At 37.3% G+C, this 13,964-nt stretch overlaps 1 protein-coding gene across 9 annotated transcripts in view; it reads right to left on the minus strand.

The window, feature by feature from the left end:
- Nucleotides 1-13,964, minus strand: part of RGS7 (regulator of G-protein signaling 7) — a 269,115-nt gene that overhangs the window by 58,614 nt on the left and 196,537 nt on the right. For all 9 annotated transcript variants that reach the window (XM_017806734.1, XM_017806731.1, XM_017806733.1 and 6 more), the window contains exons 7-9: nt 2,081-2,145; nt 262-338; nt 38-119 (exon numbers count right to left, since the gene is read on the minus strand). In XM_017806734.1, the coding sequence (XP_017662223.1) occupies nt 38-119; nt 262-338; nt 2,081-2,145 (224 nt within the window). The remainder of the gene's footprint in view (nt 1-37; nt 120-261; nt 339-2,080; nt 2,146-13,964) is intronic.

The raw sequence follows: 13,964 nt of genomic DNA on the forward strand, positions 1-13,964 counted from the left end.
CCCTGCTCACAGCGCCAGCAACCCCACCAGCACTCACCACCGGACGGTGCACATCCCAGAATGCTCGCTCCTGGCTGTCAAGAATCTTCCTCTCTATCTTGTCTCTCTTCTTGTCAACCCTGTCAATGTTATAGGATATTTAAAAAGAAACAGTGTTGATGACAGCAATTTTAAATGCAAGAAGCATCCCATCACTTTTCCCTCTCTTCTCCCTTCAAAAAGCATGCAAAAAGAAAACCCCTCATCTCCAAAGGAACTTACTTTGCTTGTGCTTCAGCTTGCATAAAAATAAACTCCCATTTCCGAGCAAATGCTCGCTGTAGCCTGGCCAAACTCTCCTGAAAATATATCACAATTTTAGTGGGTTAGGTTGCAAGTTATTTGCTCTTAGCTTCTGACTTATCTTTCTCTCTTCCTCCCCACCAAGATGTAATACAAGTCATGATATTTTTCTCAGTGTAAATGTACTTTACTTATCTCAAATAAAGTTTTTGCTTGACCCCAAATGAGATGGAATACTTCTGAATGCCTTGACTGTTTCAGTTTTGAAACTCTGATAAAAAGGGTGGATGCAACTTCCAGCAAAAGATGGGATATCTGAAGCATTTTTATAGAACGGGTGCTGGCTGAGCAATTTTGAAATAATGCAAAGAAATATTCTTGTTTTGAAAATACCTAATACTGAAAGAGAACAGCTGTAATTTCCATACTCGATGATCCACATAACAATTGCCATCAGTCATCTATATCATCAAGTGGTTTCCCTTGACCAATTTTGGCTGCCATTTTTGGTAGTATAGGAATCTTCCAAACCCCCACAGTGATCCTCATTTAAAAGAATGCAGACTACAGTTCTTCACTACTGTAATCTTAACAAAATTCTTTCCTCCACTGATGTTGGAACATTTTCACTGTCTGTAACAGAGCTTTCCCAATCTCTCCCCAGCTGAAATGGCAACAGTATTCAGTCTGTAACATGGAGGCTGAGATTCTTCTCTTCCACCAAAAAGACCCCAGTTACCTTAATGCACTGCTTTTACTGAGACTAAATTAAAATTGATCGTAAACTTCCTAACAAAAAAATGTGTTGCTTTTACAGTAGTTCTGTGCATTGCAAATGCATCTCTATGCCATTCTTACTGAAAATAAAACTGCAGAGAGTGAAGAGGAGACTTTCTTGATCTTGTCAATATCACTAAAGTCTCTCATGGATTATATACTGAAGGGGAATTTTCTAAGGCATGTGAGCATAAAATTATGCATACCCTACAGTGCAGTACACTGAAGAACAAGTTTGTGCCAGAAGAAGCAATTAAGGGCATCAGCATGGTGCTGTGGCTGGTGCATGTGGTATGTTGAGGGGCCTGGCTGACCATCCTGCTCTTAGGTCACAGCAGCACAGCTGGACAGCTTTCAGTGCAGAGCCAGGGATGTTTGTGAATTTTATGTAGACATTCTCATAAAAAATTCAGGAACTTTTTGGGGGATAGAGATGGAATTCAAGACATCTCTCTCCTTATTGAATGCCATCCTCGTCAGCTAATCAAACTCCCTCTTTTTTAGGCTCTTCCTGGCCCGGCTTATCTTACTTTGCCTGAGGCACAGCACAATTGTCAGTGAGTGGGAAGTGCCTCTAGTCTGACCCTCTTTGTCTCTCATCTAGCTGATGGGAAAAGGCCCAAGTGTCAGCATCACTTTATAGAACGAGATTTATATTTCAATGTCTATCAAGTACTTTTGGAAATGTTGTCAGAGATCCTTCATTCAAACTTAAATGGTGTAGAGAACAATTGCTTTCAAACACTTATGGTGTATCTGGGATTTGCGAACAGTTATTCATGATCCTGGCATGGGGATCTCACCAGAGTAATATTAGAGATGAACTGAAATCTCAGCTTTTGTGCACTTAGCCTTCACTACAGTCTCTCAAACACCACACTAAGCACTGTTAGACCCACATGCCAGAAAATATGGATAACTAATAGATTTACACACTCAGTGCCTGTAGTTCTCATGCTTAACATTATTTCACAAGCTCATTAGGCCCAGCAGAGAAATCTACTTTTTGCCAAGTACTTACAGCTTCATAGTCTGCTAGCTCTAGCCTTGCTTTGTTTTGCATTGTCCGCTTGCAGAGGTAAACAGCTGGAACAGAATAAAATAACAGAGAATTTGCTACTATCTCACAAGCACAGCAGATCAGAAATCAAAAGGCTTCATCTCTGTTTTACTGCTAGATTTTTTTTTGTTTTGATTTCTCCCTCTACTCGAAAAAGCTTTAAATATGGGATCAATGCTACCAGTATTATAACTGAAATGATGGATCAGATACAAAGGTTCATTAAATAATAATAAAATCTGCTTTATGCAACAGACATCATATGCAAAATGCATGAGATACTCGAGGTCAGTTTTTTTTAATGACCAGGGAACTAGCACATAAAAGAAAAATAGCAAAAACATTTTACAAACTGTGTATCTATAAATCATAATGCATAAGAGTTTTAGCAGGAGCTGCTGCTGTATTAGTCAAACAAGTTTTTAAGAACACGAATACATGGTTTTATTTATTTTTATTCTATATTTAGTAATAGCAAACTTTCAGCCTAAGAAGATTTTAGCTAAAAAATAATTCCAGAAAAAATTCATGTCTTATACAGATTAGTCTGCTATAACCAATATTTAAAATAGAAAATAATGAGACCAAAAAATGAAAAAAAGCATATCATCTATTAGATATGAGAAAAAATATTCTTTCATTTATTTTCTAAATCCAAAAATCCTTCAGCAGACCTGTTCTGCCTCCACTTGATTCAGACAGAGCAGACTCTTTGCTAATAAAATGTTGAAGTACATTTCCAATAGACTTTATTTAGCAACAAATACTTCACAACAACTCTGAATATTTTACAGGTTCACCCACCAGTTATACAGTGAGTGCTGCACAACTCCTTATTGCACAACATTTACCCACTACATTACTTCAGGGCACCTTCTCATGTGTGAGATGAAGGAATCTTTTATCAGTGTAGGTAAGAAAACCTTAACATATCCGTTGTCTCTAACTTAGCAAAAAGAACCCATATTTGCTGGTTATGGTTAGGAACATTCCTGCTTCCTGACTGCCAGCTTGTCCACTACAGGAACAAAGAGAAATAACTTCACATAGGAACCTAACTCACAATCACTAGGAAGAAGGAAGTGCTTATCTTAGATATAGCTTTGATTATTAAGATAGTCAAACTAATTATAATTTACAATTCCACAGAAATATTTATTTCTGACAAGCCATCTGCAAATGCATGCAAACCCACTGAATGTTCTTTTAGCTGAATTGATTACAAGCACTTCTAAGAGCTTACAGGGGTTACTTGATGTAAAACAAAGTTATATTTTAATGCAATTTTTGTCTTTTTTTTCCCCTCCTCTTTTTGTGTGTGTTATCTGGTCTGTTTTCTTTCATAATATTTCACTTTCCACTCTCACAAGAAGCCATGGTCTCTTTCTCTATTCCTTGCACTCCCTCTGCTTCCAAAGCAGTTTCTGTGTCTGCAAAATGTACAGACAGATACACATCCATGTCACACACTAAGTATAGTAGACAGATAGTTTCTATAACCTCGGTTTCCATGCATTTTAATATTACTATACAGTTACATTAATGCTTTAGCATGCATGCTGAAATGTCATAAAAAGATGAGGGGATGAATTTTGGACCTTTTGTACCTAGGTGGCATTCACAATCCGTACAGTGGTGAGAGACTCTTGAGGAGAGGGATGATCTTTGTCATTTACCTGCTTTTACAGTGAACCATTTTCCCCTCTTCCTTCAAAATTGCTTATTTCATTGAACAAGAAAAAAAAACCCTAAACACATTAAAAATATTAGCAATAAAATACATACTTAATATAAATGCGTAGGCAATTCTGAGAAATCCAGGGGTCAAATTTTGTCTCATCCAACCAGTCTAATACCACCTGAGCAGAAATAAAACAAGCTCCCTGCTCCTACACTTGATTAAGCCCCTGCAAACCACATTCTCACAGTCCCAGTACAGGCACTTTTAGTTAGCTTAGCTCTTTCTTGAGTCCCACTGCAGGCAAATTTTGGGATTAGCATTTCCTGCTACCATCAACTAAAATTGTTGCTGCAGAAGTGGCTGACAGAAAAGCATCTTCAGACAACATATTTCAACACTGGCGAAACAACCACTAGGCCACCACGACCAGGAGAAATGAATTAGCTTGCCACACTATTAATTTGATACGGTGTCTAAGAAATCTCTTCCCTTCACTGTGTAACTCTACCAAAGTATTTTCTCTGCAGTATTCTTTTAATGACCGTCTTCGCTCTCAATCCATAGCAAATAGTCCATATAATAATGTTTGGTTTTCATTATGTGTGTAACTTAGCCAAGACTCAAAAAATCATGTTCATCCCTCAGACCTTTTATTTATCTGAAATATTCAAATCCCCTCCCCTTCAGGAGCCTAAAGGTTATAACACCTGTGCCTTGGATTCTTTATCTCAGAAATGTTTCTATGTGCCACTGTGGATAAGGCAGAATATGCCCAAGGAAGATTTAGTATAGTGGGAAGTATGACATATCCGCTAGCGTAGAGGAAAATAGTGCTGAAGGACATTCCTACTCTGCCTCAATTTATTGCCATTGTTATGTGCCAACAATTACATCCTTGTAAAAGTGCATGTTTGAGGCTTTATGTAGTAGCTAATTTTAGTGACATGAGAGGCTGGCAGCATCTCAGGAATTTGAGTTCACCAGTTTACACTCTCATTGTTGTATTCTTTGGCTTATCTGTAAAAAATTCACTAGCATGTTGGAAAGCAAGAAAAATGTGAAAATCATCCTCATTTTCAGCCAGACCATTTGAAGATACAGAGTAATGAGGTTTTGTTCTTCTACTTTTAGGGCAATGAGATTTGAAATATGGATACTCCCATCTTTCACAGGTACCACCCCTTTTCTGCACCAAATCTTGTGTGAAGTAACTGTGCTTGTCCAGCAGCCTGACTTTGATGATGTCAGTCAGTTTCTCTCTCAAAGCAGAGTTAGAAGTCCCCAGAAATTCAGCAAACGACAGTGTCTGCTTTTCTAATGCCACGTGTTGACAGTGGTTTTACAGCTTCATACAGAAGAACAATATGCAGGAAGGGTCTCCAACTCAAAGCTCCTTTTTTTTCTGTATATAGTTCTCTATTTATCTACCCCTCTAAGGTCCTGGTCAGGGACCAGTATACCAATGAGCTGTAATTGCCCTAAGCAGCCCATCCAGGGACTCCACTGGAGTGTCCTGTGCCCAGGAACTGTGCATAAGCCCAGATACCTCCCCTGGCACAGGCTCGAGCTATATCTCTAAACAGACCTGTAACTTACCAGCCCTGTAATTTGCCCTAGCTTCCCAGCCTGACCTTGGACCTTTCTGGTCAGTTAAGACTTTGTTGGTGAGGACCTTGCACTTGCCTACACTGTTGCCAACCTCAGTTCTTGCTTACCTTTCCTTGCAGAGCTTCCTGCTCTTTTTGCTCCCTGACAAGGGTGCTGAAAAATGCTTTCCATGGGGATGAATGATATGCAAGGAATGGGGTCTGAATTAATAACCTCAATTTGCTAAATATGGACTACCATAAACTCTTATTTTTAGAGCCAGTGTATTCTGATGGATTTTGCAATCAACATAATTGCCTCTACTGAAGTGAATTATATATTAGATGCTATAGCTTGTGCTTTAGAAGTGACTGATTACCAAGAGAAAACAGATTTGCCAATAATTTTAAAGGTCATATTAATATGTAATATTTCATAATGAATGATGGTCAGTGATGTTTATAAATGGGTATTTGAACAACAAACCAGTACTAAAACACACTTTGGTAGCTGAGCAGTAAATACAGACTACTCGATCTTGAAAATTCTGCTCAGGCATTCACAAAACGTGGGCAACATGAGAGTTTCAAGTGAGACTACAAAGTGTTTTAGTGAGAGTTGCCTGTGTTTTTCCTCCTGCAAGTTTTTAACAGTTAAACCCCAAAACCAACCAATTTTCATGTTTAGCTACCTTTGTTTTCTGTTTTTGACTGTTCACTTGCACTTGAAAACTCTTAAGAATTATAGAATCATAGAATCAACTGGGTTGGAAAAGACCTCTGAGATCATCAAATCCAACCCTTGATCCAACACTGCCATGGTTACTAGATCATGGCACTAAGTGCCACATTCAGTCTCATCTTAAAAACCTCCAGGGACAGTTCCCACTTCCCTGGGCAGCCCATTCCAATGTCTGATTACTCTCTTTGTAAAAAACTTTTTCCTAATATTCAACCTAAACCTCCCCTGGCACAGCTTGAGACCATGCCCTCTTGTCCTACTGCTGGTTGCCTGGGAGAAGAGACCGACGCCCAGTCAGCAGCGACCTCCTTTCAGGTAGTTGTAGAGAGTGATGAGGTCTACCCTGAGCCTCCTCTTCTCCAGACTAAACAAGCCCAGCTCCCTCAGCTGCTCCTCATAGGACTTGTGTTCGAGTTCCTTCACCACCCTTGTTGCTCTTCTCTGGACCTGCTCCAGCACCTCAATATCCTTCCTGAACTGAGGGGCCCAGAACTGGACACAGTACTCCAGGTACTCTAGGTTTTTTCTTTCAGTAAGATCCTAGAGACTATGACAGGCTTCATTCTATACTCCAGAAACTGGACTGAGTACATATTATTTTACACATCCCAGAACTTTCACCCAAGGCTTACATTGGGGAATTTTATCTTGTTGCTAAATGGGCTAAACCTTCCCTCTCACCGCAGCGGAAAAAAGCCACAGCTAAATTCAATGGAAGTACAACTGGGCCTCTGAAGACCACAGATTATTCCACCTACACATCCACCACCACGTACACAAACTTAAACTCCTTACATAATTGTCCCAGTGCCAGTGGTGTTAGAGCTTGATTCGCACCAGATGGTGGGCGTGCTTTCAGTGAACACTCATTGTCTCCACTGAGGCCAGGGTACATTTATATACTCTCTGTGAGTCAAAATTCTGATTTCAGACCCAGTGTGTATAACCCTAGCCCCTATCTAAAGAGCAAAGAAAATAGGAAAGCACTGCAAGGTCTAAGGGTTTCAAAGTGCCCTGTCATCAGACAGTTCTCCCTTTACATTCAAGTACCTGCATCAGATGGAGAATTACAGGACAATCAGCACAAAACATGACTGCAGAATGTAAAGCATGAAATTAACTATCTTATTTAAACATTGAAATTTCTAGGGCTATTTATGCCATCTTTAGGTCACATCTGCTTTTACTCGATAGCAAAAAAAAGTTTTTCTCTTTGCAACAGCTAGTGAGTTTCACTTAGTCTTAAAAAAACTATGACAATTCTGGGGTGGACAAAGGAGTCACCAATCAGTGTCATGTATCTATAGAAGACCTACAATCTTTAGTAAATGCTAATAACTTTAAGTTAGAAGGAAGATCATGGTGCTTATGTGCCCTAAATTGCCAAATGGTCAAAACCATAACTTCTGAAACACTCCTCCGTTCCCTACTTTTTAGTCTTTGACCATACTCTATAACACTTAAGGAAAACAATTGATTATAGATTTACATAAGCTTGTTTACATAAACCAAGGGCAATAAAGAAAGCCAATTTCAAACTATAAAAGAGCTTAAGAATTAGAAAAAGGCAAATTCATCTTCATCACACAAAAGTTCCCAGATGACAATGGCCTGGGAAAATCCTTCAGGGTGCCAAAAACAGATATGGAAGAAAAGTCACCCAAGCTAGATGAACTCTAGGATCAGATAAAGAATATCAAGTTGTCAAATGTAATTTAAGCTTGCATCCATTGCATTATTTAATGCTTATTGATATTATCATAATGCTTTCAATTTGCCATTAGGGTTACAGTTTTGGAGAGTCAGAAAGCCTACAGCTCCAGGAACACTGGAGCTGGAAAAAGCACGTGAAGTAGAATATGGCAGGGCACCAACATTGCTACCTCCATACCCTTCTAATCTGGGCCACTCATGGTGATGGGATGAGGGGAAACCACATGAGGAAGTGCTGAGGTCACTTGGATGTTCAGCCTGGAGAAGAGGAGGGTGAAGGGGGATGTCATCGTGGTCCATAACTTCCTCATGACAGGAAACAGAGGGGCAGGCACTGATCTCCTCTCTCTGGTGACCAGTGGCAGGACCCGAGGGAATGGCCTTAAGTTGTGTCACGGGAAGTTTAGGTTGGACATCAGGAACAGATTCTTCGCAAGAGGGTGGTTGGGCACTGGAACAAGCTCCACAGGGAAGTGGTCACAGCACCAAGCCTGACAGAGTTAATTCAAGCAGCCTTTGGACAAGGCTCTCAGGGAGATGGTGTGATTCTTGGAGTGGTCCTGTGCAGGGCCAGGAGCTGGACTTTAATGATTTCTGTGATTCCCTTCCAACTCAGGATATGTTATGATACCTATTTAGTTTACTCAGCATGGTAATTTGAAAGCAATTCTGAAAATTCTGAGTTATGTTTATGAATCTCAGAATTCTGATAAGAAATTTTATTTCTGTTTATAGGGGACCTAGATGCAGATTATCAGTGCTTTTAAAATAATGCTGTAAAAACATATACTTGGGTCAGTTACCTTTTCACATGTGTGTATACGAATGCATTGGTCAAATGTATTTTCCATGCTCCACATATTATAGGAATAAGTTATACATTCATGGAAAGAAAAATTCAGGTAAGCACAAAACTGAAGTGGTGAGATGACAGGAAAGCATTTTCAGGATGTCTCCTGGTTACAGAGCCCTCACTGCAGTGGTTTGTCAATGTCAGAATTAACAAGAATCAGAACAAAATTCAGGACATGGTTGTTGAAGTGAGACTTTCATTTTGTCATTTGTATGACAGAAATAACTCCTAATGAGTGAATTATGTATCTCTGTGGAGAAATATAACGGTATACAAATTCAGAGTGGGGAAAAAGTACTGTAGGTGACCTCTTCCATCTTTCTGCCAATACAAGTACCTTTCCTAAAGCTCATTTGATTCAGATATGCCCAGATCTCAAAGCAAAGTCACTCACATAACGGATCATAACCTAGTCTTAGCAACAACTAACTGACACTATCTTCTTAAATTCCTCCTTATTCTCATGGTATAAATTTTAACAACTGCTACTCTGTTACCAGTTTTGCCCCAAGCTGTTGACTCATAGTTATGGGTTAATTTCCAGAGATGCTGAGCACATGCAGTGTTCTAGAAGAGTTCAGGTAAGCAATAGAACTCCATATTTCTCAAATACAAATTGCTTACTAATAAGCTGTTGCCAAGGAAATCCTCCCCAAGCATTTGGGCAAAGAAAATATGTAATGCATTCTCTGTATAGTTCTCCTTCCAGACAGTTACTCCATGGTATAGGGTACAACAAGACAAAAGAGAGAGAAAATGCCTGGACTTATCAAATTTCCATAGAGGGATTTGAGGCTAGGCATATAAAATAAGTAGACAAAAAACTCTAAAGAGAAAATTATATGAAAATTTTCCATATGTGAAAAACATGATATGTGATTGCAGTTACATTTTATGCATTAGGTACTTTTCAGCATGACTGCAAGTCTGGGAGAGAAGAGGGACATGAGCCAGGTGTGATGGCTCATGTTTTGAACAGAGCAGCAGAGGCTGAACACAGAGAGGTCTCTGTCAGATTACTTTTAAGTGATAAGAAGGTATCATTAGGAAGGAAGTTTTGTTCAGACTGACTTGCTAGCTGATTATCAAGTAACTTTAATAAGGAAAGAATTGTGCTTTCATACAAATGAGACAATAGCTTTGACACAGCTAAAGTAAATGGTTTCCTTATCTTACTGTAGCCCAGGCTGGAAAACAAAGTCATGACTGACTAAAGAACTGCAGGACTTATCCAGACAGGTATCTTACATTTTTAAAGGGAGCAATTAAACAAGACTTACCTCGTCTCACCCCCGTTATTGCTCTAATTCTCTAGGAGAGTGTCTTTATATTACATGACTTTACCAGGAAGGCTACTGAAAATATGTTACATTTTCAAAACTTGCCTTTCTTCAGAGCAGCAAAATTTAAGAATTTGCATTGAATATATAGAAAAATAGTCTCATTTAGTATCATTTAAAATTCATGTGGTCATATGATTTTAAAATCATGTTGCATTATCAGTTATTTACTGTGTTCTCCATAACTTACCAAGATTCTGCAGTACTCCTCCATTTTTAACTCATATGGGAGAAATGCACACCAGTAAAATTACAAGATTCAAACAACATCCTGTTGCAAATATATAGATGCAGTGGACATTTGTCTTCCAGTATGAGTCCAAACCTTCTTATGACTGTGACTGTGGAACTTTCTAAATTTAATTCTTTCTCTCCTTTGAACATACTTCTATTTTTTTTTAATATGCAGTTAACTGTAGGAAAAGGTCTGTATGTCACAGATACTTTTGAGTCTAACCGTCAACAAAAGTTCACTAGAGTAAATGAGTAAAAAATACTTATTCTTCATATCTTATTTATCTGAAATTCTTATAAGCGTCTCACATTGTCACAACTCTGTTAAATTGTTTCCTTAGGCTCGAGCTTAAGGAACAAAAAGAAAAAAACAAAATAATTGATATTTTGTTGTGAATGGAGATTCTCCCTAACCTTTCATATTTTTTACTTATTCAAAAAAAAGAGAATAGTAAGGGACTTAAATCTGCAAATTTGCAACAACTTTGGGTCACTAAACCTCCAGAGAACCTGACAGGTCCCATGAGAACTGAGGCTAAAGGTATCTGGAATAATTATTAATTATTTAATTAATTCTTAATTACATGACCTGGTTATAATATGCGAGAAAAAAATAATCTGCCAGTTATAAAATTACATCTGTAAGAAAAGAGAACATAATTATGGGTAGGCCTCATGCTTAGCCATTAGCTGTGCTCATTTCAAGAGCTAGTTTTCCTGAATTGAGATCCAATTCTATTTGTCACAAAACCAAATCATAATTCAGCAACAAGACTTAACTCACAGGAAAAACAAAGTGATTTGAACTACACTCGCCTTAATAATAATTGTTATTATTATTATTGTTATTACTTATTTTCACTAATAAAATCCAATTGAAGCCAATGGGATTCTACACAGAACAACATGTCCTGCCTGGGTGGACTACAAGACATATGGCAAGAAAGTGGGTATCTTCAACAGATGGAACCTAAGAACCTGCCTTTGCAAAAATTATTTGAAATTTGAGGCATCTCTCAACAACCCTTCAAGTGTGATTTTCAAGGAAAAGGAGAGAGGTTTTTCAGCACTTTATGAAAATTAGAAGTTTTTAGTAACCTCCAAATGATCACACTCAATACTTTGAAAGTTACAATGAAAAGGCTACTTGATTCCATTTTGACATAAAGTAAATTAATCCAAGCCCTCTTTTTTGCCACAAAGACATAGCATTGCACTACAGCTTTATTATGAGAATGGATCTGCAGTTTTTTGACATTTTGGAAGATTCTGTTTTCATGTCTTTTTTATTAATATTTTCTTCAGATAAATATTTCTTTTAAGAAAAATATTTGATATTAAAAGCTCACTCACAACAAATTATATTTTAGAGAAAATATTAACGAATTATACAAAGATATAAAGATTATTTGTTTCTTAGTTACCTCTGATAGCAAACTAACACACAGTATCTCAATTTCATTTAATTTCTTGTTTAAGATAAATTATTTTCCTAGTAGTATGCTATGTTCTGGACAGTAGCCCAGCTACGAGAGAGTAATGATGAATTGTTGGGATTAATTTTTAAATTAAAGTAAAATTCTAGTGTGTTTAGAAAGGCTTTTAAAATTAGGTTAATGCCAAAGAAAGTGGTTTGCTTTGTTAAAAACATTGATAAAGGAAAATTACAGAGAAAGTCTACTTTTTGCTGTTATTGAGAGACTTCTAATGCCTGCCACACTCATTAGCTTTATAGGGTTCAGTTTCAAGGTTGTTCAGGACAAGTCCATAAAATTGGGAGCACTGCACAGCACTGTAATGATAAGTATGAAATGCATTTGCATATCTGTAATAACATAAATTCTATTTACTACACTTTCGAGGAAGTAGCAATTACTGTGAAAATCTACAGAACATCTTTGAGGCGTATTTGAGGTGAAATTTATCCTTTAATGTTCTCAATTTGTTTCAAACCTACTTTATTTTTGTTTCTTAAATATTGTCTGATTATCCTGTAATCCTCTGATCACTATTGTTTACAAAGCAAATGATAATTTCTGGGACTGGGAAGATGCTAACCTAATAAAAACACTATTGAAGAGTTTGTTTTCCTGCAAATGCTCTAGCATTATTCAGTTTGGTGACACACAGCCACCTTAGGTAGCTCTAGTGCAATGCTCTGGCCCTGTTGGGTGGGGAAGTTGCAGTGTGTTTCTTAGAGGATTGCACTTTTAGCTCATGACTTGGAGCAATGAGATGGCAGGGTTGGGAATTCTCCCCTCTGCAACAGAAGATCTTAAATTCATCAACTGGAACGTATTTTAATCTCAAAAGTTCTCAAATGAGTAAATTTACTGTTCAACAAAGGCATCTCCCCGCATGATGAAGAAACTGATTCCAAGTTTAATTCTGTATTCCTGGCATGCCAAAACTGAACAGATTATACAAGATTTCTATTCACTGACTGAGGTACATAATTCATTTACCAATCCACTGATCAGCTGTCACTAGAAAGTGTCTCCTACTTTAGACTAAAGGATTTTAATAGAAACTTTCTCATCCTGATCTCAAACCTTTTAAGCATATAATTATTTATTAAAATCCCCCTGGTAATGTGATACACATTACTGCTGAACAACTCAATGACTCTTAAAACCATAGTAAATTACTTGCTGATCTTTACCGTATTAGGAGATTCTATTCAGTAAATCAAGCATTTCTTCTTCAGTGACTCATATGGAGTGGCTAAGTACAAAGGTATGGTATGAATTACTCCTCCTTGGTAGCTTTCAACAACTATCTACTGGATATCTTCAAATATCAGTATTTTTTTTTTAAAAAATAACATTTTTCTACTTCTACAGGATGAGAAAACTGTCACATTTTCAAACTCTAGCTTGAAGGCACTCAGCTCTGCTGAGAGTCTCAGCTTGAAATTGTTTTATTTAGCAATTTATTTGAAATGAAACTGTGTCTGCTCCAAAAAGTAAGGAAACTTCTGTTGTAACCATCCATCCCTGAGGTCCTCAGCTCCCAAAGGCTGAGAAAGAATCCATGTTACAAGTGAACACTCATCTAAATTTCTGAAAAACTGTAAAAAGAGACTTTCAAAGTTTGAGGTTTTGAAAACATAAACTACCATGTACATGCTCAGTTACCTAAATAAATGACGTAGATTAGAATTACAGTCTGGATTAGAGTGAACAGGATTCACTTGCTTTAAAAATTAAGTCACTATTTGATATAGAGAAGCACCTAATTTTGTTATAATTTTTAATGATTTTTTTCTAATACATTACTACTTATTATCTTCACATTTTGCTGTCAGTAATTACAGTATATAATTTATTAAGAAGTCCTCAAGACACAGGCAACTAAACAAGGTATTTTCTAATATAGTTCATATTAGAACCATATTAGTTTTCATAATAGTTTTCTACATGGTCTATATCTGAAATAAGATTTCCAAACTACGCATAACTTTGGGTCTGAATCTGAGAATAACCATTGCACAACCATCAATAAAGTGTATACTGCTTCACTGAGATTTTTGTCACTGTAAATAATTATACTTGCTGGAGCAAACAGAATATGTAAATGGTAAGGTAGATTTTGATGAGTTTTGGATTTAGGTTTTTTTAAACTTTTCTCCTCAGATCGACTCCAAAATCTGACTTTGTTAAACTTCTGATAAAATTTCGAAAAGGTAACAATACA

This window comes from Lepidothrix coronata, unplaced genomic scaffold, assembly GCF_001604755.1.
Source record: "Lepidothrix coronata isolate B3197 unplaced genomic scaffold, Lepidothrix_coronata-1.0 Scaffold16, whole genome shotgun sequence".
NCBI lineage: Eukaryota > Metazoa > Chordata > Aves > Passeriformes > Pipridae > Lepidothrix > Lepidothrix coronata.